The sequence below is a fragment of the Mytilus trossulus genome, chromosome 11 (assembly GCF_036588685.1).
Source record: "Mytilus trossulus isolate FHL-02 chromosome 11, PNRI_Mtr1.1.1.hap1, whole genome shotgun sequence".
NCBI lineage: Eukaryota > Metazoa > Mollusca > Bivalvia > Mytilida > Mytilidae > Mytilus > Mytilus trossulus.
In genome coordinates, this window is record NC_086383.1 from 52,124,325 (window position 1) to 52,151,370 (window position 27,046).

Here is a 27,046-nt window from a genome sequence, read left to right on the forward strand (position 1 = left end):
CAACCTGAAATAGAAACATTTATATTCTCATTTTACACATCTATTATTAGTATTTATTTGATCCCTGTCCAGTCAAGTTGATCCCTGTCCTGTCAAGTTGATACCTGTCCAGTCAAGTTGATCCCTCTCCAGTCAAGTGGATCATTGGCCAGTTTATTGGATCCCAGTCCAGTCAAACTGTTGTTATAGGTAAGTGTATATTTGTATGTGAACTATATTTTCATATAGGATCATTTTCTACTGAAATTTGTTTCAAAAGAGTGGCAAATGTAGAATTTTAACTCTAACAAGGGAAGATATTAATTGACAGATATATTTTACATTCAAATATCACAACACCTGTGATTTTAGCTCACCTGGCCCAAAGGGCCAAGTGAGCTTTACTCATCACTTGGTGTCCGTCATCCGTCGTCATCCGTTAACTTTTACAAAAATCTTCTCCTCTGAAACTACTAGTCCAAATTTAAACAAACTTGGCCTGAATCTTCCTTAGAGTATCTAGTTTAAAAAATGTATCCGATGAACCCACCCATCAACCAAGATGGCCGCCATGGCTAAAAATAGAACATGGGGGTAAAATGCAGTTTTGGCTGAAATCTCTGAAACTAAAGCATTTAGAGCAAATCTGAAAAGGGGTATACATGTTCATCAGGTCAAGATCTATCTGCCCTGAAATTTTCAGGCACATCAGACAACTCCTTGTTGGGTTGCAGCCCATGAATTGGTGAGTTTAGAGAAATTTTGAAGTTTTTAGTTATTATCTTGAGTTTTATAATAGATAAAGATAAACTGTAAGATAAACTGTGACAGCAAAATTATTCAGCTAAGTAAGATCTACAAATTAGTCAATAGGACCAAAATTGTTTATTGACCCCTTAAAGAGTTATTGCTCTTTAATGTCAATTTTTGACAATTTTTCTACGCATTTGTCTACAGGAGAGTTGTCAGTGGATCTTATGGATATATAACGGCCGTCTTTTTGTGTGAGGTTACAAGAACTTACCAAACATATAACTAAATATTGCCTGTTGTTGTTAGCTTGCTGCTTAAGTTTGCTTTCAGCCAGTCGTAACGGTTTTGAAAAGTTTCACCACCTTTGCACCACCATTGAATATGTTGAGTAACAGGATGGTCCAAAAATACTTTATTTTTTAATTTAATTCCTTTACTATCTGATAAAACCACTGGAGTATAAGCTCTTGTATTTGATGGGGATATTTCTGGCTTGCTAAGCTGTTTGTGAAGTTTATTGAGTGACATATGTTAGGCAGAAGTTAGTGATTCTGGATTTGTTCAATGTTAGATATAATATATATATATATATATGTCAAGCACTATATTGATATAATTATGGCACTATATATACTACTCTATATGCAAGCTAAATATTGTATATAAGCACTGGAAGCAGTAATTCTTATATTAATTTTGGGCAATCTCTGTGAAATGGGGTCAGCCTTAAATACAATTTAGAAATTTAATATATATCGGTATATTACAAGAGTTTATTTGCAATTACGTATATAATATAACTGAAAAAGTTTAATAAAATCTTTTTATGTTTAAGACTGTTTGAATTTCGCGCCTCTGTGAAAAAAAATGGCTTCAAGATTTTCTGACAAGTATCGTCAGTTGATTTTCACTAAAACACTATTTAATTGTGGGCTTTTTAAATAAATATTAATGCTAGGATATAATGACTTTGTATGTACAAAAATATCACAATGTAACACAATGTAACTAAAGGTAAACACAAAAAACTTTCAAATATTCGCTCCAAGTCAGATTCACGTCTTCACTCTTCAATCACACAATCACTTCCTATAGTGTTTAAATTTTCGTGTTTGCCTGTGTTTTTAATAAAAATGCCCCAGGACTTGAAACTCAATTGTCACGTATTTTACATTGCATGTATAAATGATCTGTATGGAAAAACTTGGCGATTTTACTGCCAAATATTCTCCACTTTACACACCTTTGGTTCATGTCAGATATAAATAATATTTCAATGCTGTTCGAAGGCATCGTTAACATAATCATCCTGATCTATTGATCACCAAAGGCCATTCCTACATAGGATACAACGTCCGTTTACAAAATAGATTGTACACAAATTGATATTGATTGTATTGGACGAACTTTAAAAAAAAAAAAAACCTGCTCTTCAAGTATAAAGACACAGAAACGATCATATCATGATTACAAGCTTTCCACATAAATTTCAAACAAATGCTTTGAAACTCTAAATGCAAGTGTTCATGTCAAACGCTCACGTGATACCAAACGGACTAGACCATATACGGGAAAGATAAAACCTGAGAATTCGGCTAAAAAAGTTTTGAGCGGGAAATACAAATATAAGATTTTTGGTAGGAACGAAAAATTAAATAAAGTAAAATCTTGCTGGTAAATACAAATAAAAGATTTTCAGGCGGAACGAATTTATATGGTCGGTCAGTAAAGGGCAAACAAACAATATTTTAATTTAAGCCTCATGACAAGTAAATACAATTTCAGGAAATTTTAGCAATGCTATATATAATCATGATAATTAAGTTACATGTATTTTATATTTTCAGTTTGAAGATCTGCTATTGATATTTATTTGATTCAAGGTCCATATAATTAATTACTATACATTCTATAGGTGAGTGAACATTATATTTATATATTGGACATTTAATGATTTATTTTATCAATTGAAACTCGGAAATACATGAAATATGTTGAAATTTTAAATGTAAATTTTTTCAAATGGGAGATAATCCAGAGCTAGCGAATTCATTCTAAGTAGCATTACACCAGTGTTTTTAATGTTGTTGGAACAAGATAAACAAAAGTTTTATTCAGCAGCTTTTGTATAAGGGGAGACAAAAAATAAAATGACATACTTCCGAAATTATTTGCATTTGGATGTCGAAACTAATTAAACATTGCAAACATTACAAATAGAGTTGTTCACTAAGAAATAAAATTGTGCTGTAAGAATGTAAGATGGGAAGTCTATGTCAATGAGACAGCAAACAATCAACAAAAGAAGTCAACATGGTATTTAACAATAGACAAGTGTATCTATAACATGTTTTTATTTCATTTATATTTTCAGTTTGAACATCTATTATGTCTAAAATCAATATTTATTTGAGAATTGTCCAGTCCTTGTGATCATTGTCCAGTCAATGCGATCCTTGTGCAGTCAATTTTTAATCCTTGTCCAGTTGAGTTGCTATTATAGGTAAGTGTACATTATATGTGAACTATATAGGATCATTTACTACTGAAATTTTATTTCAAAAGAGAGGCAAATGTAGAATTTTAACTCTAACAAGGGGAGATATTAATTAACAGATATATTTCACATTTAAAATATCACAACACCTGTGTTTTTGTATAGTAAAGAAAACACTAAAAACAAAGAATGCATCCTGTATGATTGAAGGTTTAGGGGTATATATCAGCGAGACAGCAACCAATCAATGAAAGAGGTCAAAATGGTATCAAACAATAAATACACAAGCATCTTCATAGCATGTTATCATTATTTCAACCTGATATAACTCTCATTTTGTCTTGTCACTGCTGACAGCTGAATATTTGGGGTCCCTTTTTAGCCCCAAACACATGTTATTTTGTTTTCTCAGCGACTTGCGGTAGACCTACATTCAGAACAATATATATGTGAGACACGCCTTTAATAGATTTTATTTAGCTATGGGACCAGGGTTCTTTCCTTTCCAGGCAATTGATTGAGTTAAGCTATTTCAATTGATATTTTATAGTTTGTCTTTATATGTTTGGATGTTTATACACTATTGTTTCAAGTGAGGCTGAAGGTTGGCGCCTATTAAATCGTTTAAACCGGCTGCATGTGTCTGTACCTGTCCTAAGTCAGATGTTCAGGATGTGTTGTTTGTTGATGTGGTTCATTAATGTTTCTCGTTTCTTGTGTTTTATATAGATTAGACTGTTGGTTTTCCTGTTTGAATAGTTTTACACTTGTCACTTTTTGGGCCCTTTATACCTTGCTGTTCGGTGTGAGCTAAGTGGGCTCCATGTTGAAGGCCGCTCTTTGACCTATAATGGTTTACTTTTACAAATTGTGACTTGGATGGAGAGTTGTCTCATTGGCACTCATACCACATCTTCTTATATATAATGAATGTCTTATCTGACACTGACTGTCTTTGTTTAAATTTAGTACTACTTTCATCAAAGAAAGAAAGGACACCGTCGATGGTTTCGTCTAAAATGTGACATATATAGTTTTTTTCTTCATAAACGAATTAATAATGTGACTTGCTTACTTTCTTGCTTCTGCACAGCGGTCTGTTGTCAAATAGATCATTCAGAGCTCAGACATAAATAAGTCTGAATCTGCTTTAACTCATAGAGGTCTAAATTTGTAAGTTTTAGGATTTTTCTCCCTTAAATGCAAGACAAAATACGACTTTAATAAGTCAAATATTGTTAAGCAAGAAATAATTGACCAGAATCAAAAAGTTGCAAATATCAACTCCTACAAGTCGATAAGTTATCCAAATTGGTTCACTTCAAGACCCACGCATATTTATAAAAAGGTCATACATCTAAATCAAATAATGACAACATTGAAAGACAATGCTTTGTCTTCTAAGGAAAAATATAAATGAGAGTCTAAAAAATCGGAGATAATGTTAATTAACTTTACAATGCAACCACCTGGAACCACACTTAATGAGGTAAAACATCTGTGTTTAGTAAGGATGTTCAATTAGATAATTAAATATATATAGATGGCTCAAGTCCTTGTGAACTCTCAAACAGGTGTTTGCTGTCATAGGTGGTGTACTTTGGCCACCAAGTAAAATTTAGTTTTTTCAACAAGATAAATAGAACTAAACAAGTCTGTCATTTTCTGACTTAGATAAGTCTAAAATTGAAAACACATTTTTATAATAAATACATGTTTTGACTTCTTTAAGTCAAAAACAAAAATCGACTTGTTTATGTCTGAGCTCTGACTGTAGATCAACAAAATATACGACTTTGTTACTTGGCAATGATTTTTCCCTGCCCCTCAGACTCATGGTCTGCTAAAGAAAATTTTATAAACTGGCTCCTTATGTTTATCAGGGATACAGCTTTGGGTAACTGATAATTTCTTCTAACAAAGACCTAGATCAGACATTTGATGTAAACATACTCAGGAGTCTATTTCTAGAACGAAAGAAGCACGACTAATATCATGAATATTACAAAAATAGATTTACGCACAACAATTTATAGATAATGGTAAATAACACTCACAATAGCAACACATAGGGTTGAGAACACATAGTTTTGACATATAATTGGGTTTTCCTTTGCATGAATTGGGTTTTTGAACCATGCAATTGTCAGTTGAATTGGGGTTTCAATTGTTTTCATTGCTTAATCGTGCAAATATGCAGCTTATCTAGAGCTCTGAATAGTGAAGGTTTAGGGGTCTATATCAATGAGACAGCAACCAATCAATAAAAGAGGTCAAAATAGAATCAACCAATAAACAAGCATCTTTATAACATATTCTTATTTAAACCTGAAATAGCAACATTTATATTCTCATTTAAAGCATCTGTCATCAGTATTTATTTGATCCCTGTCCAGTCAAGTTGTTCCCTTTCCTGTCAAGGTGGTGTTATAGGTAAGTGTCCAGTGCATTTGATCTCTGTCAAGTCATGGCTGTTATTATAGGTAAGTGTAAATCATATGTGAACTATATAGGATCATTTAATTACTACTGAAATTGGTTTCTGAAATTAGTTTCAACTGTAAAATATTCAAACTCTTAAAGGGCAGATAAGGCCATAGTTGTTTTTTTATTTGTTTTGCGTCCGCGTGCGGGTAGATTTTCGGCCAATTTGTGTCAAAAACAAACACAAACTTTTTTTTGTTCGTCAGTAGAAAATCCGTATTTTCCGGGTTTTTCCAGCCGTGTTTTTGTGTATTCTTATACTCAAATCTATTTTGCGCATTAAATAACAAGTACGCTCCTTATTTAAAGCGTTTAAGCGATCTTGACTTCGATACATGTGACAGCAGAAATGGCCAGTATAAATGTGCCGGCGAGCGAGATCGTTTGTGTTTCACTTTTCAAAGATAAAAGGATCGTTCTGGCTCCATATGCCTTTCCGCTCGCCGGCACAGAAACTTTTTCTCAGATCCTAGAGAGCCTTTACGTAGCCAGCATAAGAGACACGTTAAATACAAGATTCAATGAACCTATCACCATAGGGGATAAAACTCTGATAAAATGTTATGTTTCATCTAGCTCTAACGGGGAAAAAATTGAAATGAATACATCTCTCAAGGCTATAGATGCTGTTAAAATGTTTGGTGCATATGTAAGCTTTGAGCTGACTGACAAATTTTGTGAAAAAACTAATTCAAATCAACAAAAGAGTGCCTTTGATGTGCTTATGTCTTCAAAAACACCTTTATACTTTAGTTCTCATGTTAAGTTTTGATTTATTTGTTTTAAATTTTGTTTTAAGAATTGTTTTCAATTAATAAAACATTTGAATGTATCAGAGCTTTTATTTAATATTAAGATTCACTAAATTTGATATTGAAAAGATCAACCAATTTCACTGTAATGGTTCTTCCTTGGTACAGGTCTTACAGTAGGCGTTCCTTACTTGCTTGAAGAAAGAGTTACCTCCAATTTGCAAAGTTATCTTATTTTATAATTGAAATAAATTTTTATACTTTTTTAAATGAAAAATAGTAGTTTTTGCAAATATTTCTAATAAATTTCTTTAAATGATATCTACTGTCTGATAGGATAGGATAAATTAGTATGTACATTTTTAATTCCACAAGATATTAAGATATAAAACATAATTTCATTAGTTTATTTTCTGAAAAAAAGGTATGCAGAACAAAATATTAATATATTGCCAAAAAGTTTACATAAAGTATTTAAATTATAGGAAGATAACTCTGCAAATGGGAGATAATTCATGCTTAAAGCATTATTGATTTGATACAGGGAATTATTGATTATACATAGGTTTTAACACAACATGACACATCTCAGATCAAAACATGTCTCTTCTCAAAGGCTTCAGTATAAATGGGAAATGTTTGAAATACCAAGGCCATGATTTCTCAGAATATAGTCATATCAAGTTTGTACATTGCTAAATTTCCTGTTTGTCATGTTTGCTCTTTCACTTAGATATGACAGTATTGATCTAAAGTCACTGTTAATCAGTCCAGAACTTAAGCAGACTCTTGTGTTATTTTCTTTGTGTGTGTTTTTTTTCCTTGCTGTCTGGTAGGTTTTCTCAGAATCAGTTGACGCAAAACAAAGAAAAAAACAGACACGGCCTAATCAACAAAATACCCAAGACCAATACTTTATAGTAAACAAGACACACACATCAGAGAACATTATGACATCATTGCAAAATTATTTTCCTTCAAAAAAAGATTGGTATAACTTACGTGTAAACTTGGGGTAAAGGATAACAATACATGTGAGGTATCTGCTGGAGCTAAATCAGCTATAAACGTAATATAGAAAGCAGAACACAGTCATACTGTTAAACGTTTACTTCATCTAAATTGAGTGCTAAGGCTACATCCCACACTGACATCAAGCCTATATAAAATAGGTAAAACACATCATAATTCCCACAATATTGCCAACAGTATTAAGTCAATGAGCACTAAACACAGGTGAGGCTCAGTATCACTCATTTCAGTATTTACCATTTCAGAGTTGTGGTTAGTGATAATTTTCAATTAGCAGAAACAATTCGCCTGGCAATTATTACTCAACAGATTTATATATTAATTTTTCTATTTTAGGAACTATGGAAGATTGGAATGAGGTAAGATGTTTTCATCTTTAATGTCAAACAGTCGAGTGATTTTTTTTAGCCTGCAACATTTATGTCGTGAAAGCGACACAATGTGATCCTAGATTTCCTTGACGGTGTCAACATTAAGGTTAATTCTGTTGTTAAATTTTTTTTTAGACATCAATTTTTTTTGTCAAACCTTCATGGAATTTTAAGAAACTTGGACAGAAGCTTTTTTATGAACAAAATACTGTAACCATTATAACTCGTGCAATACAGCCAGTGTTCCAGCTAGGCCGTTTTCAGAGGGCACAGCGCCCGCCCTTTTCCGAGTGGCGCCCTGTGCCCTTTTTACAGTTTCCAGGGCGCCCTGCCTTTTTTGAAGATCGATTGCATATTAATTTGCGTTTTGATATGATACGCTTATTACGAAATTTTACCTAGGGAAAAGTTTATGACTTATTATCTTTGAAGAAATGTGCATACAACAACTTGGGCACAATTTGCGATGATTACTGTAGTTTCATGGAAGAAACGTAATGACAGAAAGTTGGAAAACCATTATAAACTCGTTGAAGGCATTGTTTTACTTGTTTTCTGAAAAAATAAACAGAAAATTCAGACGTATTTGTCATTGACTGCCTTCATTTTTGATACGAAAATAACAAAATCGGCCGCCATATTGTGATCATATTTACATCATATTTACGTACTGTTTATAATCCTCCAAAGAAGGAGCACACCCGAATAAAGAAAGATAACTCAATCTGATTTTTTTCCTAGCATTGAGTAACCCATTTACATATTCTAAAATGTGTCTCCATACTTCTTGCTTAAGAATATATATGTTTAGGTATTTATTTTGAGTTATGGGAAAAGTTAAAGAGGGTCTTAGTAGCAGTGTTGGTAGGGTGCCTTGGTCATCTTTTTCTGTATTCTTTATTTTTGATACTATTTTTCACTGTTGCTTTATATCCTAAAATTGTGAATTTACTGAGTACAGCTGTTTTGTGCTGTATTGCCATCAAGCACAGCAGGGGTAGAAAGGTGAAACTGGTAAAATGTGGTAGACCATAGAAACAGTATGAAACAGATCTCCTTTCAAAACACACTGCATATAAAGTTCAACTGTGCCAAGCAATAATCAAAAACTTGTGTGACAAGCTGCTTGACCAGTTTTTCAGCCTTAAAAGTAGAAAGATAGAGTTCTATATGGGCTAAAGATGTTGTTCTTGTATAACCTGTGATTCAACGAATAAACACAAATGTTTGATTAACATCTTTTATTAAAATATGCCCTTTTGATATTATCATATCGCGTGTTAAATGCCCTTTTTCAGGATTGGCACCCTGCCCTTTTGAAAACCTAGCTGGAACACTGCTGGCAGCATTATATTTTTTGACTTTTTTATTGAAAATATTGAAACACAATTTTCACTCAGATTAACTTTTTTATGTGAGAATGAAATGTTTTTAAAAAATAATTTTTCTTCTTCAAAACTTAGGAACAGTATACAATGTAATCATAAGCAGGGTTTCCCCTGGGTCTATTTTCTTTTTCACTACCTCTTTTGACAAAACTATATTTTTCGCCACTTTCAATTCCCCCCCTCCCCCCAACTATTATTTGTCACATTATTGTATACCAAAGACTACAATGTCTCCCTTGTATTAAGCAATCAAAATCAGGCATTCTAAAGTATAGTTATTTTCTGGCATTAGCTAGAAAAACATTTCAGTTACTACACTCTTTACATTCTGTTAAATATAAACTCTGTTTCTTACTTACAGCAACTCATTGAAGCTGCTAAAAATGGAAGAGTAGAAGAATTGAAGCTTTGCCTATCAAATGGAGCAAACATTGATTTTAAAGTAGGTAAACTTGTAACATTGAATATCAAATAGGTAAACTTGTAACATTGAATATGAAATAGGTAAACTTGTAACATTGAATATCAAATAGGTAAACTTGTAACATTGAATATCAAGTAGGTAAATTTGTAACATAGTAGGTAAACTTATCATGACACAACAATGGTGTTCAACACAAAACATGATACATTATGACTTAACACTGATTTTCAACACAGAACATGAGACACATCATGACACAACACTGGTGTAAAACACAGAACATGTAACATAACAGGACACTACAGTTATGTTCAACACAAAACGTGAGTCACATCATGACACAACACTGGTGTTCAACACAATACATGAGACACATCTTGACACAACACTGGTGTTCGACACAAAATATGATACATTATGACTTAACACTGATTTTCAACACAGAACATGAGACACATCATGACACAACACTGGTGTAAAACAAAGAACATGTAACACATCAGGACACTACAGTTATGTTCAACACAAAACGTGAGTCACATCATGACACAACACTGGTGTTCAACACAATACATGAGACACATCTTGACACAACAATGGTGTTCAACACAAAACATGATACATTATGACTTAACACTGATTTTCAACACAGAACATGAGACACATCATGACACAACACTGGTGTAAAACAAAGAACATGTAACACATCAGGACACTACAGTTATGTTCAACACAAAACGTGAGTCACATCATGACACAACACTGGTGTTCAACACAATACATGAGACACATCTTGACACAACACTGGTGTTCGACACAAAATATGACATCTTGACACAACACTGCTGTTCAACCCAAACATGAGTCTCATCATGACACAACACTGATGTTCAACACAATACATGAGACACATCTTGACACAACACTGGTGTTCATCACATAACATGAGACACATCTTGACACAACACTGGTGTTCATCACATAACATGAGACACATCATTATACAACATTGGTGTTCATCACATAACATGAGACACATCGTGACACAACATTGGTGTTCATCACAGAACATGAGACACATCGTGACACAACATTGGTGTTCATCACAGAACATGAGACACATCGTGACACAACATTGGTGTTCATCACAGAACATGAGACACATCATGACACAACATTGGTGTTCATCACAGAACATAAGACACATCATGACACAACTTTTGTGTTCATCACATAACATGAGACACAGCATGATACAACATTAATAATCAAACACATAACATGAGACACATCATGACACAACATTAATAATCAAACACAGAACATGAGACACATCATGACACAACATTGGTGTTCATCACAGAACAAGAGCCACATAATTACAGAACATTAAAGATCAACTTGGAACACGAGCTACATCATAACATAACTGTTGTTCATCACAACAAATGAGCCACATCATGATACAACCATGGTCTTCAACACAGAACATGAGACACATCATGACACAACAATGGTGTTCAACACAGAACATGAGACACATTGTGACACTACACTGATGTTCAACACAGAACATGAGACACATCATGACACAACACTGATGTTCAACACTAGACACATCATGACACAACACTGATGTTCAACACAGAAAATGAGACATATCATGACACAACACTGATGTTCAACACATAACATGAGATACATCATGACACAACACTGATGTTCAACACTAGACACATCATGACACAACACTGATGTTCAACACAGAAAATGAGACATATCATGACACAACACTGATGTTCAACACATAACATGAGACACATCATGACACAACACTGATGTTCAACACAAAAAATCAGAAATATCATGATGCAACACTTGTTTTCAATGCAAAATAGGAGACACATCATTAAACAACATGCATTTAAAGATAACATGTGACATATTATGACACAACACTGATGTTTAACATGGAGCATGACACAACACTGGTGTTCAACACAGGACATGAATCATATGACAGAACATTGATGTTCAACACAGAACATGAGAGACAACAGGACACAACACTTATGTTCAACACAGAACAAGACACATATTAGGACACAACAATGATGTTCAACACGGAACATGAATCACATGACACAACACTGGTGTTCAACACAGAACATGAGACACAACATGACACAACACTGATGTTCAACACAGAAAATGAGACAAATCAGGACACAACACTGATGTTCAACACAGAAAATGAGACAAATCAGGACACAACACTGATGTTCAACACAGAACATGACACAAATCAGGACACACCATTGATGTTCAACACAGAACAGGAATCACATGACACAACACTGATGTTCAACACAGAAAATGAGACACAACACTGAGACATACATGTAACCAGATTACTGCACTAAATGTGAAACCTACCATTTTTTAAAGCATAACACTGTCATAATAATACTAACATATGTTCTGCACCTGACTACTCAGAGTAAATAGACAAACAAATATTACAACACACAACACATAGTCTGGACCTTACCTGACTACTCAGAGTAAATAGACAAACAAATATAACAACACACAACACATGGTCTGGACCTGACTACTCAGAGTAAATAGACAAACAAATACCGTATAGCGGGTTATTTTCGCGGGTGTAAATTTTCGCTTATTTTCGTGGATAGAACAAAACCGCCAAAATAAATTTCGCCAATTTAAAAGTGTACATGCAAAGGTAATGTTAAAAATGTTGAATCCGCCAATATAATAACCGCGAAAATATTTCGTATACCTTATTCAATGAAAATCGCGACATTTTACACCCGCGAAAATAACCCGCTATACAGTATAACAACACACAACACATGGTCTGGGCCTGACCTGACTACTCAGAGTAAATAGACAAACAAATACAACAACTAACAACACATGGTCTGGACCTGACTACTCAGAGTAAATAGACACACAAATACAACAACTAACAACACATGGTTTGGACCTGACTACTCAGAGTAAATAGACAAACAAATACAACAACTAACAACACATGGTCTGGACCTGACTACTCAGAGTAAATAGACAAACAAATATTACAACACAACACATAGTCTGGACCTGACCTGACTACTCAGAGTAAATAGACAAACAAATATAACAACACACAACACATGGTCTGGACCTGACTACTCAGAGTAAATAGACAAACAAATACCGTATAGCGGGTTATTTTCGCGGGTGTAAATTTTCGCTTATTTTCGTGGATAGAACAAAACCGCCAAAATAAATTTCGCCAATTTAAAAGTGTACATGCAAAGGTAATGTTAAAAATGTTGAATCCGCCAATATAATAACCGCCAAAATATTTCGTATACCTTATTCAATGAAAATCGCGACATTTTACACCCGCGAAAATAACCCGCTATACGGTATAACAACACACAACACATGGTCTGGGCCTGACCTGACTACTCAGAGTAAATAGACAAACAAATACAACAACTAACAACACATGGTCTGGACCTGACTACTCAGAGTAAATAGACACACAAATACAACAACTAACAACACATGGTTTGGACCTGACTACTCAGAGTAAATAGACAAACAAATACAACAACTAACAACACATGGTCTGGACCTGACTACTCAGAGTAAATAGACTAACAAGTATAACAACACACAACACATGGTCTGGACCTGACTACTCAGAGTAAATAGACAAAACAAATATAAAAACACACAACACATGGTCTGGACCTGACTACTCAGAGTAAATAGACAAACAAATATAACAACACACAACACATGGTCTGGACCTGACCTGACTACTCAGAGTAAATAGGCAAACAAATATAACAACAAACAACATATGGTCTGGACCTGACCTGACTACTCAAAGTAAATAGACAAACAAATATAACAACACACAACACATGGTCTGGACCTGACCTGACTACTCAGAGTAAATACACAAACAAATATAACAACAAACAACACATGGTCTGGACCTGACCTGACTACTCAGAGTAAATAGACAAACAAGTATAACAACACACAACACATGGTCTGGACCTGACCTGACTACTCAGAGTAAATAGACAAAACAAATATGTATAACAACACACAACACATGGTCTGGGCCTGACCTGACTACTCAGAGTAAATACACAAACAAATATAACAACAAACAACACATGGTCTGGACCTGACCTGACTACTCAGAGTAAATAGACAAACAAGTATAACAACACACAACACATGGTCTGGACCTGACCTGACTACTCAGAGTAAATAGACAAAACAAATATAACAACACACAACACATGGTCTGGACCTGACTACTCAGAGTAAATAGACAAAACAAATATAACAACACACAACACATGGTCTGGACCTGACCTGACTACTCAGAGTAAATAGGCAAACAAATATAACAACAAACAACACATGGTCTGGACCTGACCTGACTACTCATAGTAAATAGACAAACAAATATAACAACACACAACACATGGTCTGGACCTGACCTGACTTCTCAGAGTAAATACACAAACAAATATAACAACAAACAACACATGGTCTGGACCTGACCTGACTACTCAGAGTAAATAGACAAACAAGTATAACAACACACAACACATGGTCTGGACCTGATCTGACTACTCAGAGTAAAAAGACAAAACAAATATGTATAACAACACACAACACATGGTCTGGACCTGACCTGACTACTCAGAGTAAATACACAAACAAATATAACAACAAACAACACATGGTCTGGACCTGACCTGACTAATCAGAGTAAATACACAAACAAGTATAACAACACACAACACATGGTCTGGACCTGACCTGACTACTCAAAGTAAATAGACAAAACAAATATAACAACACACAACACATGGTCTGGACCTGACTACTCAGAGTAAATAGACAAAACAAATATAACAACACACAACACATGGTCTGGACCTGACCTGACTACTCAGAGTAAATACACAAACAAATATAACAACAAACAACACATGGTCTGGACCTGACCTGACTACTCAGAGTAAATACACAAACAAGTATAACAACACACAACACATGGTCTGGACCTGACCTGACTACTCAAAGTAAATAGACAAAACAAATATAACAACACACAACACATGGTCTGGACCTGACTACTCAGAGTAAATAGGCAAACAAATATAACAACAAACAACACATGGTCTGGACCTGACCTGACTACTCAGAGTAAATAGACAAAACAAATATAACAACACACAACACATGGTCTGGACCTGACTACTCAGAGTAAATAGACAAACAAATATAACAACACACAACACATGGTCTGGACCTGACTACTCAGAGTAAATAGACAAAACAAATATAACAACACACAACACATGGTCTGGACCTGACCTGACTACTCAGAGTAAATAGGCAAACAAATATAACAACAAACAACACATGGTCTGGACCTGACCTGACTACTCATAGTAAATAGACAAACAAATATAACAACACACAACACATGGTCTGGACCTGACCTGACTTCTCAGAGTAAATACACAAACAAATATAACAACAAACAACACATGGTCTGGACCTGACCTGACTACTCAGAGTAAATAGACAAACAAGTATAACAACACACAACACATGGTCTGGACCTGACCTGACTACTCAGAGTAAAAAGACAAAACAAATATGTATAACAACACACAACACATGGTCTGGACCTGACCTGACTACTCAGAGTAAATACACAAACAAATATAACAACAAACAACACATGGTCTAGACCTGACCTGACTACTCAGAGTAAATACACAAACAAGTATAACAACACACAACACATGGTCTGGACCTGACCTGACTACTCAAAGTAAATAGACAAAACAAATATAACAACACACAACACATGGTCTGGACCTGACTACTCAGAGTAAATAGACAAAACAAATATAACAACACACAACACATGGTCTGGACCTGACCTGACTACTCAGAGTAAATACACAAACAAATATAACAACAAACAACACATGGTCTGGACCTGACCTGACTACTCCGAGTAAATAGACAAACAAGTATAACAACACACAACACATGGTCTGGACCTGACCTGACTACTCAGAGTAAATAGACAAAACAAATATAACAACACACAACACATGGTCTGGACCTGACTACTCAGAGTAAATAGACAAAACAAATATAACAACACACAACACATGGTCTGGACCTGACTACTCAGAGTTGATAGACAAACAAATATAACAACACACAACACATGGTCTGGACCTGACTACTCAGAGTAAATAGACAAACAAATATAACAACACACAACACATTGTCTGGGCCTGACTACTGAGAGTAAATAGACAAACAAATACAACAACTAACAACACATTGTCTGGGCCTGACTAATGAGAGTAAATAGACATACAAATATAACAACTAACAATACATGGTCTGGACCTGACTACTGTGAGTATATAGACAAACAAATATAACAACACACAACACATGGTCTGGACCTGACTACTCAGAGTAAATAGACAAAACAAATACAACTAACAACACATGGTCTGGACCTGACTACTCAGAGTAAATAGATATATATAACAACAAACAATACATGGTCTGATTTGGTACAGGCATAAAATATGGAGGGGTTAAACCATATTTGTTTTTGTACGATTCCCCCTTGGTCTATCTAGGCCATTGGTATTGAAAAAAAAACACAATAATAAAACCTGCACTGTTCCAATACCATTGGTCTGTATTGAAACTGATACTTAATCATTATACTGAATCAACATTAAATCAAAATTCTGAATTTAATTAGACAGTTTTAATGGAAAAAAATGCATGCAGGGTTTAATTTTAAAATATTTGTCTTTTTGTTTGAGTTATGGATGGTGAAGTTCTTATTTTGCTTCTTGACAAGAAACATTTGTTTACACTGAGGTTTCACTTGATGTTGTGGTAACAACTTTGGTCAGATAGTGATATGTATAAAGATCTAATGTAGAAACATCTTGTAAAAAGGACAAATAGTCGTTAGATTTATATAAAATGTAATTCCGTTTCACTCATATAATTGTTCTGTAACAGAAAATACTACTCTTTTTCACTTTTCTTTGATTTTTTTTAATGAGTATACTGAATATGCACTAAATCCTGTTGTTAATTAGACATGTTTAATGGACAACAAATACTTGTATGAATAATAATAATAATAATAATAATAATATTTATTTAAAGAGGGTCTCATTTTCTTTTTGTTGTACTAACTCAGGAAATAAAACTTTTTCATGCTTTTTTGAATGATTTATTTTATTAAAATTAATGATTAAATGGAATCTACACCTAACATGCCTAATCCTTTTAACACACAAAATCATGTTGTTAATTATACAGGTTTAATGGACAACACATATTTGTCAGAGTTATATAAAGTGGGGTCTCATTTAACTCATAGTATTGTTCTGAATCAGAAAATATATCTTTTTTCATTTTTCTAAAAAAAAAATGATTTTATTAAAATTAATGATCATACTGAATCTACACTAAATCCTGTTGTGAATCAGACAGTTTTAATTGATGTAACTACTTATTTCTGTTTATATTTATTACACAACATTGTCCAGTTTATCAGACAAGTTTTGATGTCAGTTGTATTATTCCAGGTTGGTGGATGGACAGCATTAATGTTGGCTGCCTTTAGTGGACATGTGGAAGTGTGTCAACTTCTCCTGGAGAACAGATGTAACAAAGATATCACAAATGTATGTTATCTACTAAATCTGATCACATTTCTTTTAATCAACACAAAATCATGTTGTTAATTAGACAGGTTTAATGGACAACTAATGTTTGTAATAATCATATAAAGTGGGGTCTCATTTTACTCATATTATTGTTCTGAATCAGAAAATAAAACTTTTTTTCATTTTTCTTTAAAAAAACTTTTTTTTTAAATTTATGATTATACTGAATCTTCAATAAATCCTGTTGTTAATCAGACAGTTTTAATTAATGTGACTGGTCATTTCTGTTTATATTTATTACACAACATTGTCCAGTTTATCAGACAAGTTTTGATGTCAGTTGTATTATTCTAGTATAGTGGATGGACAGCATTAATGTTGGCTGCCATTACTGGACATGTGGAAGTGTGTCGACTTCTCCTGGAGAACAGATGTAACAAAGATATCACATCAAAAGTATGTTATCTACTAAATCTGATCACATTACTTTTAATCAACACAAAATCATGTTAATTATATAGGTTTAATGGACAAATATTGTTAGTAATAATTATATAAAGTGGGGTCTCATTTTACTCATAGTATTGTTCTGAATCAGAAAATATAACTTTTTTTCATTTTTCTTTAAAAAAAAAAAATTCTTAAAATTTATGATTCTACTACTGGATCTACACTAAATCCTGTTGTTAATTAGACAGTTTTAATGTATGTTATCTTCTAAATCTGATCACATTACTTTTAACCAACATAAAGTTGTTAATTAGACAGGTTTAATGGACAACTATTGTTTGTAATAATTACATAAAGTGGGGTCTCATTTTACTTGTCTCCTCGTACTTAATCAGGAAATGTAACTATTTTTCATATTTCTTTGAAAAAGTTTTTTTTTTTAAATTGATCATTTTTCTGAACCATGTTAATCAGACATATTTCATTATTATATCAACAAATACTTGCTAGAATTATATAAAGTGAGATCTCATTTATCTCAGTACATTGCACTGAATCAATTGATATAAATATTTTATGCATTTCTTGAAAAAACATTTTTTTTGTTAACATGACATTTCTGATGGAAGTTCTGACATCCCACAAAAAAACTTGTTGTTTATTTGTTGTTTATGTAAAATATGAAAACAAGTGTGACTGGTCATTTTGTTCAGTTTTGACCACTGATTCATGTGATATACATTTTGTTTTTATTTATTACACAACAACATCTAGTTTATCAGACAAGTTGTATATCAGTTGTAGGATATGTTGTATACTATTTATATTGGTAACACTAATCAAAGTAGTATCCATGATATTTACATGTTATTTGGTTATATTATAGAGAGATGAAAGAACAGCTTTACATCTGGCTGCTCAGTGGGGACATCTACAGGTCACAAGATGTCTTGTAGAACAAGGAGGTAGCAGTCCCTTGGTTAAAACACATCAGGTAATATTATATAGTTAATGCTCAGTATTCAACTAGTAAATAATGCATCACTAAAATGATGTTTAAGATATTTTTGGTCAAATGGACTTTTTTCTCAAGGTTAAAGTTAGTCATATGTCATATGATCCTTAAAATTGAACTAAAAATATGAAAGTGTTTTATAGACTTAGATGGCTAAATTTTATTATAAAACACATGCACATAGACAATCATATAAAAGAAATCATTTTTTTCAAAATCTTCTAAAATAAAATGACTGTGTTTATAGACAACTAACACATTTTGGGTGATTAGTTAAACTAAAAGGGGAGAATTTTATTATTCCATAATTCCATAATTTGTTAGCCAAATTATATGAATATCTCAGTTTTAGGGAAAATAAGCAATAGTAATAACCTATAAGTAAATGGATAAAATAATTTTTGATATCAAAAATAATAATTTGTATTTATTCAAAATTAGACCTGGCAATATCCTGAATATGGTACTTGTTGTTATTAAACAAACTGTAAACAAACAATCTGTCAAAAGACCCATACACCAATCTGTTGTCGTGACAATGATAACAAAATTATTAGATCGTATCAAAATAGTCTTAAGGATGTTCGCTGCTCAGTTTCAAAATAAATAACTTTTCATAAAACTAGTATGTATTGATAGGGAATAAATTGAGGAATGCAAACAGCAAAAAAAATTTAGGGGTCAATGTGCTTGTTTTCGAGATATTAGCCATTGTAATTTTAGCGGGAAAATGTTTTCTCTTGATTTTTCATAGCTTTATCATTGACCAGTTAAAGATCTCAAATACTATTAAAAAATAAATAATATTTTATAAGACTTTTACAAATGACTTATAATTATACACGTAAAAGATTTATAAAAAGAAAAATGGGGTTCATGGGCCAAATATTTTAAGGTATTCAAATGGTTTAAACCAGGGGATTCCGAAAATTTTACGAAAATCCAAAACATGACAAGCAGACATCCTTAAGCAATACATTAAATAAAGGCAACAGTAGTATACCGCTGTTTGAAATTCATCAATCGATAGAGAAAAAAACAAATCCGGGTGACAAACTAAAACTGGAGGAAACGCATCAAATATAACGCATCAAATATAAGAGGAGAACAATGACACAATAGAAACACAACCTTAAAATGTAACACACACAGAAACGAACTATAATATAACAATGGCAATTTCCCTGACTTGTTACAGGGCATTTTATAATAAAAATGGTGGGTTGAACCTGATTTTGTGGCATGCCAAACCTCCCACTTTAATGGCGATGTTAATTACAACATTGAACTGACAACATTACTTGACAGGACTACAATACAAAAATATTGGAGAAAATATAGGAGAGAGAAACAAATAAATAATAGCCAACAAAAGGTACCAGGTTACAAATTTAATACGTCAGACGTACAAGTTCATAATATATTTAAAATTAAATTGTTAAAAAAATATTCTATTGTAAAAGTTACTTTATCTAAGTTATCTCTCCTTATATCGAAGTTATCTCCCCTTATATGGCAAAGTTTAAAAAAAATAATAAATCTGTTTTGTTGTAAAATATAGCAGTAAATATGATAAATCACATTATTCTCTATATTAACATGAAAAGTCTTACACATAAATTACATACAACTTTCGAAATTTGCACATTTTATTAAAGATCTCAACTGTTTGTTGTCCGTTTTTTTTCAAAATCCAATATGGAGGAAGACACCGCAGCCTCCTCAAGACTGCAAATTTCTTCAAATTCTTGTTTTTAAAAGCTATATAGTTGGAATAGTTGCAGAAAAAACTCTCAACTGTGCTATAATTTATGTATTTCCTTATTTATACGATGTCAGTGATAACACTAAAAACTATGAAATCTGTAAAATAACAATAAAGGCTACAGAAAAAGTTATAAAAATATTCAGAATGTTCATGACTTATATTTTATAATTGAAAATAATATGGTTAGCACCTGTAAAAAGAAAATAACACACCACTCAGCTGCTACTGGTCTTGTTTATTGTATGATATGTGTTACAAAAGTCTTCTTTGTAATTAACAGATGAAGGCAATATAAAGATTTGTCTATATTTCAGGGTAAGACTCCATACGATCTAGCAGCAGCAGGAAAAAATGGGCAGTATAAAGAAGTGATGGAATACTTACAGGTACATATACTTTTGAATTACATATGCTTACACTTAGAACAAATCAGGTACAAAACACAGTCTGTTAGGTAGAGGATACACTTACCAGCAGTAAAACTAAACACTGTTGGGTTCCAGATAGCGGGTTATTTTCGCAGGGTGTTTATTTTCGTTTATTTTTGGCAGATAAATGAAATTAGCAAACAATGTATGCATATGCTTGTTAATTTCAAATAGTTAAAAGAGTTTTTTGAACGATCTTTTTTTTCTGGTCAGCAGGTCAATAACTATATATGGTCGTTTTAACAACATAAATGCAAAAGGGCATTGTACTCACTTGTATTTTTTTGAAATGAGGTTGTGAAGCTTAATTAAACTGTATACCCTTTTTGATTATATTTCTTGTGTCAAACAATTAAATTAGGCCCCGCCAAATGGCAGACCCCCTATAGTGATCAGTCTGTCCGTCCGTCTGTAACAAATTGTGTCTGCTCTATATCTAGAGAACCGGATTGATTTCAAAGTTTATACTTGAAATGTATATTAACCAACACCAGAGGGTGTGTCATAATGTATGTACAACTTCCTAGGTCAAAGGTCAAGGTCAAAAACTTTGGTTTCAGTTGACAACCCCATGTCCAATGGTAAAAATACAATTTTTTACCACACATTATTCACAGTGGGGCCTACAGAGATGGCTCCCATCTCAGTGATGTCTAGTTAATTGGTAGATACTCTGTTGGGTATTTTTGTCACCTGCGTAATGTTTTGCTGGGACCATGGAAATACCAGGCGTCTGTCCGTCCGTTTGGTCTTGTTAGCACTTTCACAGGTACAATTCTTGCCAGATTTTTATAAAACTTATACTATAGGTTAACATCAGCAATATTTCAGAAAAAGTTATATAATGATGTCCGATCGACTTTTTTTAAATATATGTAGTATCTCGGACAAGTTCTATAATGGTGTCCAATCAACTTTTTTGAAAAGAGTTATGTTTCTTGGAAATATTAAATTTATTGAGAATGGCCTTGTAAGCCCTCTTCCTGGTACCAATATTGCCATATTTGTTATAAAATTTATACTATAGGTTAATGTCAGCAATATCTCAGACAAGTTATATAATGATATCCGATCGACTATTTTTATGCCATCACTTGGCGTCCGTCGTCATCTGTCGTCTGTCGTCCGTCGTCTGTCGTCGTAAACTATTTCAAGAATCTTCTCTGAAACTACTGGGCCAAATACTTTCAAACTTTAACTGAATGTTCCTTAGGGTATCTAATTTATAAATTGTATCCGAAGTTTTGATCTATCAACAAACATGGTCGCCATTGCTAAAAATAGAACATAGGGTCAAATGCAGTTTTTGGCTTATAACTCAAAAACCAAAGCATTTAGAGCAAATCTGACATGGGTTAATATTGTTTATCAGGTCAAGATCTATCTGCCCTGAAATTTTCAGATGAATCAGACAACCCGTGGTTGGGTTGCTGCCCCTGAATTGGTAATTTTAAGGAAATTTTGCTGTTTTTGGTTATTATCTTGAATATTATTATCGATAGAGATAAACTGTAAACAGGAATAATGTTCAGCAAAGTAAGATTTACAAATAAGTCAACATGACGGAAATGGTCAGTTGACTTCTTTAGGAGTTATTGCCCTTTATAGTCAATTTTTAACCATTTTTCGTAAATCTTAGTAATCTTTTACAAAAATCTTCTCCTCTGAAACTACTGGGCAAAATACTTTCAAACTTTAACTGAATGTTCCTTATGGTATCTTGTTTGTAAATTGTATCCGAAGTTATGATCTATCAACAAACATGGTCGCCATTGCTAAAAATATAACATAGGGGTCAAATGCAGTTTTTGGCTTATAAATCAAAAACCAAAGCATTTAGAGCAAATCTGGCCTGGGGTTATATAGTTTATCAGGTCAAGATCTATCTGCCCTTAAATTTTCAGATGAATCAGACAACCTGTTGTTGGGTTGCTGCCCCTGAATTGATAATTTTAAGGAAATTTTGCTGTTTTTGGTTATTATCTTGAATATTATTATAGATAGAGATAAACTGTAAACAGCAATAATGTTCAGCAAAGTAAGATTTACAAATAATTCAAATGACAGAAATGGTCAGTTGACCCCTTTAGGAGTTATTGCTCTTTATAGTCAATTTTTAACCATTTTTCGTAAATCTTAAAAATCTTTTACAAAATTCTTCTCCTCTGAAACTACTGGGCCAAATACTCCCAAACTTTAACTGAATGTTCCTTAGGGTATCTAGTTTGTAAATTGTATCCGAAGTTATGATCTATCAACAAACATGGTCGCCATGGCTAAAAATAGAACATAGGGGTCAAATGCAGTTTTTGGCTTATAACTCAAAAACCAAAGCATTTAGAGCAAATCTGACCTGGGGTTATATAGTTTATCAGGTCAAGATCTATCTGCCCTGAAATTTTCAGATGAATCAGACAACCTGTTGTTGGGTTGCTGCCCCTGAATTGATAATTTTAAGGAAATTTTGCTGTTTTTGTTTATTATCTTGAATATAATTATAGAAAGAAATAAACTGTAAACAGCAATGATGTTCAGCAAAGTAAGATCTTCAATTAAGTCAATTTGACCAAAATTGTCAATTGACCCCTTAAGGAGTTATTGCCCTTTAAGGACTTTTTTTGCAATTTGTTCATCATGTTGACTTACTTTAAAAAATCTTCTCCTTTGAAACTGCTGTATCAATTTCAGCCAAACTTAGGCTAAATGAGTTTCAGAGTATTTAGTATAAATTTTATATTTTATTTCCTTGTATGTCAAGAAACATAGCTATTATGGCTAAAATAGAACATAGGAGAAAATGATTATTTTTTTTGGCTTTTGAAGAAAATAGGACGATCCAAAAAACATTTAAATAAATTGAAAAGCCAAAATAATCATTGATGAGAGATTTAACCAAAAGAATTAAGGTGAGCGATTCAGGCTCTTGAGAGCCTCTTGTTTAAAAGAGTTATGCCCCATGGAAATATTAAATTTATTGAAAATGGCCTTGTTAGCGCTCTTACGGGTACCATTATTGCCAGATTTTAATAAAAACTTATACTATAGGTTAATATCAGTAGTATCTCGGACAAGTTCTATAATGGTGTCCGATCAACTTTTTTTAAAAGAGTTATGTCTCTTGGAAATATTAAATTCATGATAAATGGCCTCCTAAGTGCTCTCCCGGGTATAATTTTTGCCAGATTTTTTTATAAAACTTATACAATAGGTACATATCAACACTATCTCAGAAAAGTTATATAATTGTGGACAATCGACTTTTTATAAAGAGTGTATGCCTCTTGGAAATATTAAATTTATGGTAGATGGCCTCGTCAGTATTCTCATGGGAACAATTCTTGACAGATTTTTATAAAACTTATACTATAGGTTAATATCAGCAATATTTATTAATGATTGACTTTTTTTAAAAGAGTTATGCCATTTGGAAATATTAAATTTATGGAAAATGGCTTCGTTAGTGCCAGATATTTATCAAACTTATACTTTAAGTTACAATCAGCAATATCTCAGACAAATTCTATAAGGGTGGACGATAGACTTTTTTAAACATAGATATGACCCTTGAAAATGTAAAGTATGTGCAACGCGGGGGACATAGGAACTCTGTTCTTTTATATCTTTATTAATCATGTTAATTAGTGCCAAATTTCTAAATAATTTTACAACCTAGTTAGTACATCAAAGGTCCGCTTAATTTCGAAACTAAGCAACTGTAGTTTGTACACCTGTGACAAATATTGAAGATACTGGTATTCTTTTGATTAACTGCATCAAGATATAATCAATAACTAAGGTGTCATTAAAGTGAATAAAACCAAAAAAAACAACAATTAAATCACAACAATCATTGACAATGGTCAATTGTTTGATTGACATTTTTAACTGCAACCTTTTCAGTCAAAATATTGAATGGAGAATTATGAATCCGCCAAAACCGTTCGTATACATGGTTGCCCCTTGATCAAGATGTTTTACACCCGTGAAAAAAACCCGCTATACAGTATATAATACCCTTACCTACATTGGTACTTCATATTGTCAAGAAGATGGGGGCCTTACCAGCAGTGATACTAAACACAGTATGTTAGGTAGATGATACCCGTACCAACAGTGGTACTTAACACTGTATGTTAGGTAGATGATACCCTTACCAGTAGTGGTACTAAACACTGTATGTTAGGTAGATGATACCCTTACCAGTAGTAGTACTAAACACAGTCTGTTAGGTAGATGATACCCTTACCAGTAGTGGTACTAAACACTGTCTGTTATGTAGATGATACCCTTACCAGTAGTGGTACTAAACACAGTCTGTTAGGTAGATGATACCCTTTCCGTAGTGGTACTAAACACTGTCTGTTATGTAGATGATACCCTTACCAGTAGTGGTACTAAACACAGTCTGTTAGGTAGATGATACCCTTTCCGTAGTGGTACTAAACACTGTCTGTTATGTAGATGATACCCTTACCAGTAGTGGTACTAAACATAGTCTGTTATGTAGATGATACCCTTACCAGTAGTGGTACTAAACACAGTATGTTAGGTAGATGATACCCTTGCCAGCAGTGATACTAAACACTATTTGTTAGATAGATGATACCCTTACCAGTAGTGGTACTAAACACTGTATGTTAGGTAGATAATACCTTTACCAGCAGTGGCACTAAGCACTGTCTGTTAGGTAGATGATACCTTTACCAGCAGTAGTACTAAACACTGTATGTTAGGTAGATAATACCATTACCAGCAGTGGCACTAAGCACTGTCTGTTAGGTAGATGATACCCTTACCAGGAGTGGTACTAAACACAGTCTGTTAGGTAGATGATACCCTTACCAGTAGTGGTACTAAACACTGTCTGTTAGGTAGATGATACCCTTACAAGTAGTGGTACTAAACACTGTATGTTAGGTAGATGATACCCTTACCAGTAGTGGTACTAAACACAGTCTGTTAGGTAGATGATACCCTTACAAGTAGTGGTACTAAACACTGTCTGTTAGGTAGATGATACCCTTACCAGTAGTGGTACTAAACACAGTCTGTTAGGTAGATGATACCCTTACCAGTAGTGGTACTAAACACAGTCTGTTAGGTAGATGATACCCTTACAAGTAGTGGTACTAAACACAGTCTGTTAGGTAGATGATACCCTTACCAGTAGTGGTACTAAACACAGTCTGTTAGGTAGATGATACCCTTACAAGTAGTGGTACTAAACACTGTATGTTAGGTAGATGATACCCTTGCCAGCAGTGGTACTAAACACTGTATGTTAGGTAGATGATACCCTTACCAGCAATTGTACTAAACACAGTCTGTTAGGTAGATGATACCCTTACAAGTAGTGGTACTAAACACTGTATGTTAGGTAGATGATACCCTTGCCAGCAGTGGTACTAAACACTGTATGTTAGGTAGATGATACCCTTACCAGCAATTGTACTAAACACAGTCTGTTAGGTAGATGATACCCTTGCCAGCAGTGGTACTAAACACTGTATGTTAGGTAGATGATACCCTTACCAGCAATTGTACTAAACACAGTCTGTTAGGTAGATGATACCCTTACCAGTAGTGGTACTAAACACTGTCTGTTAGGTAGATGATACCCTTACAAGTAGTGGTACTAAACACAGTCTGTTAGGTAGATGATACCCTTACCAGTAGTGGTACTAAACACTGTCTGTTAGGTAGATGATACCCTTACAAGTAGTGGTACTAAACACAGTCTGTTAGGTAGATGATACCCTTACCAGTAGTGGTACTAAACACAGTCTGTTAGGTAGATGATACCCTTACAAGTAGTGGTACTAAACACTGTATGTTAGGTAGATGATACCCTTGCCAGCAGTGGTACTAAACACTGTATGTTAGGTAGATGATACCCTTACCAGCAATTGTACTAAACACAGTCT

At 33.5% G+C, this 27,046-nt stretch overlaps 1 protein-coding gene across 1 annotated transcript in view; it reads left to right on the forward strand.

Annotated features, from left to right (window-relative positions):
• The first annotated feature begins 5,696 nt into the window (after window positions 1-5,696).
• LOC134690152 (uncharacterized) overlaps window positions 5,697-27,046 on the forward strand; it is a 62,973-nt gene continuing 41,623 nt past the window's right edge. The window contains exons 1-7 of the mRNA XM_063550129.1: window positions 5,697-5,712; window positions 7,834-7,856; window positions 9,618-9,698; window positions 17,381-17,479; window positions 17,816-17,917; window positions 18,798-18,905; window positions 21,009-21,080. Coding sequence (XP_063406199.1) covers window positions 5,697-5,712; window positions 7,834-7,856; window positions 9,618-9,698; window positions 17,381-17,479; window positions 17,816-17,917; window positions 18,798-18,905; window positions 21,009-21,080 — 501 coding nt within the window. The remainder of the gene's footprint in view (window positions 5,713-7,833; window positions 7,857-9,617; window positions 9,699-17,380; window positions 17,480-17,815; window positions 17,918-18,797; window positions 18,906-21,008; window positions 21,081-27,046) is intronic.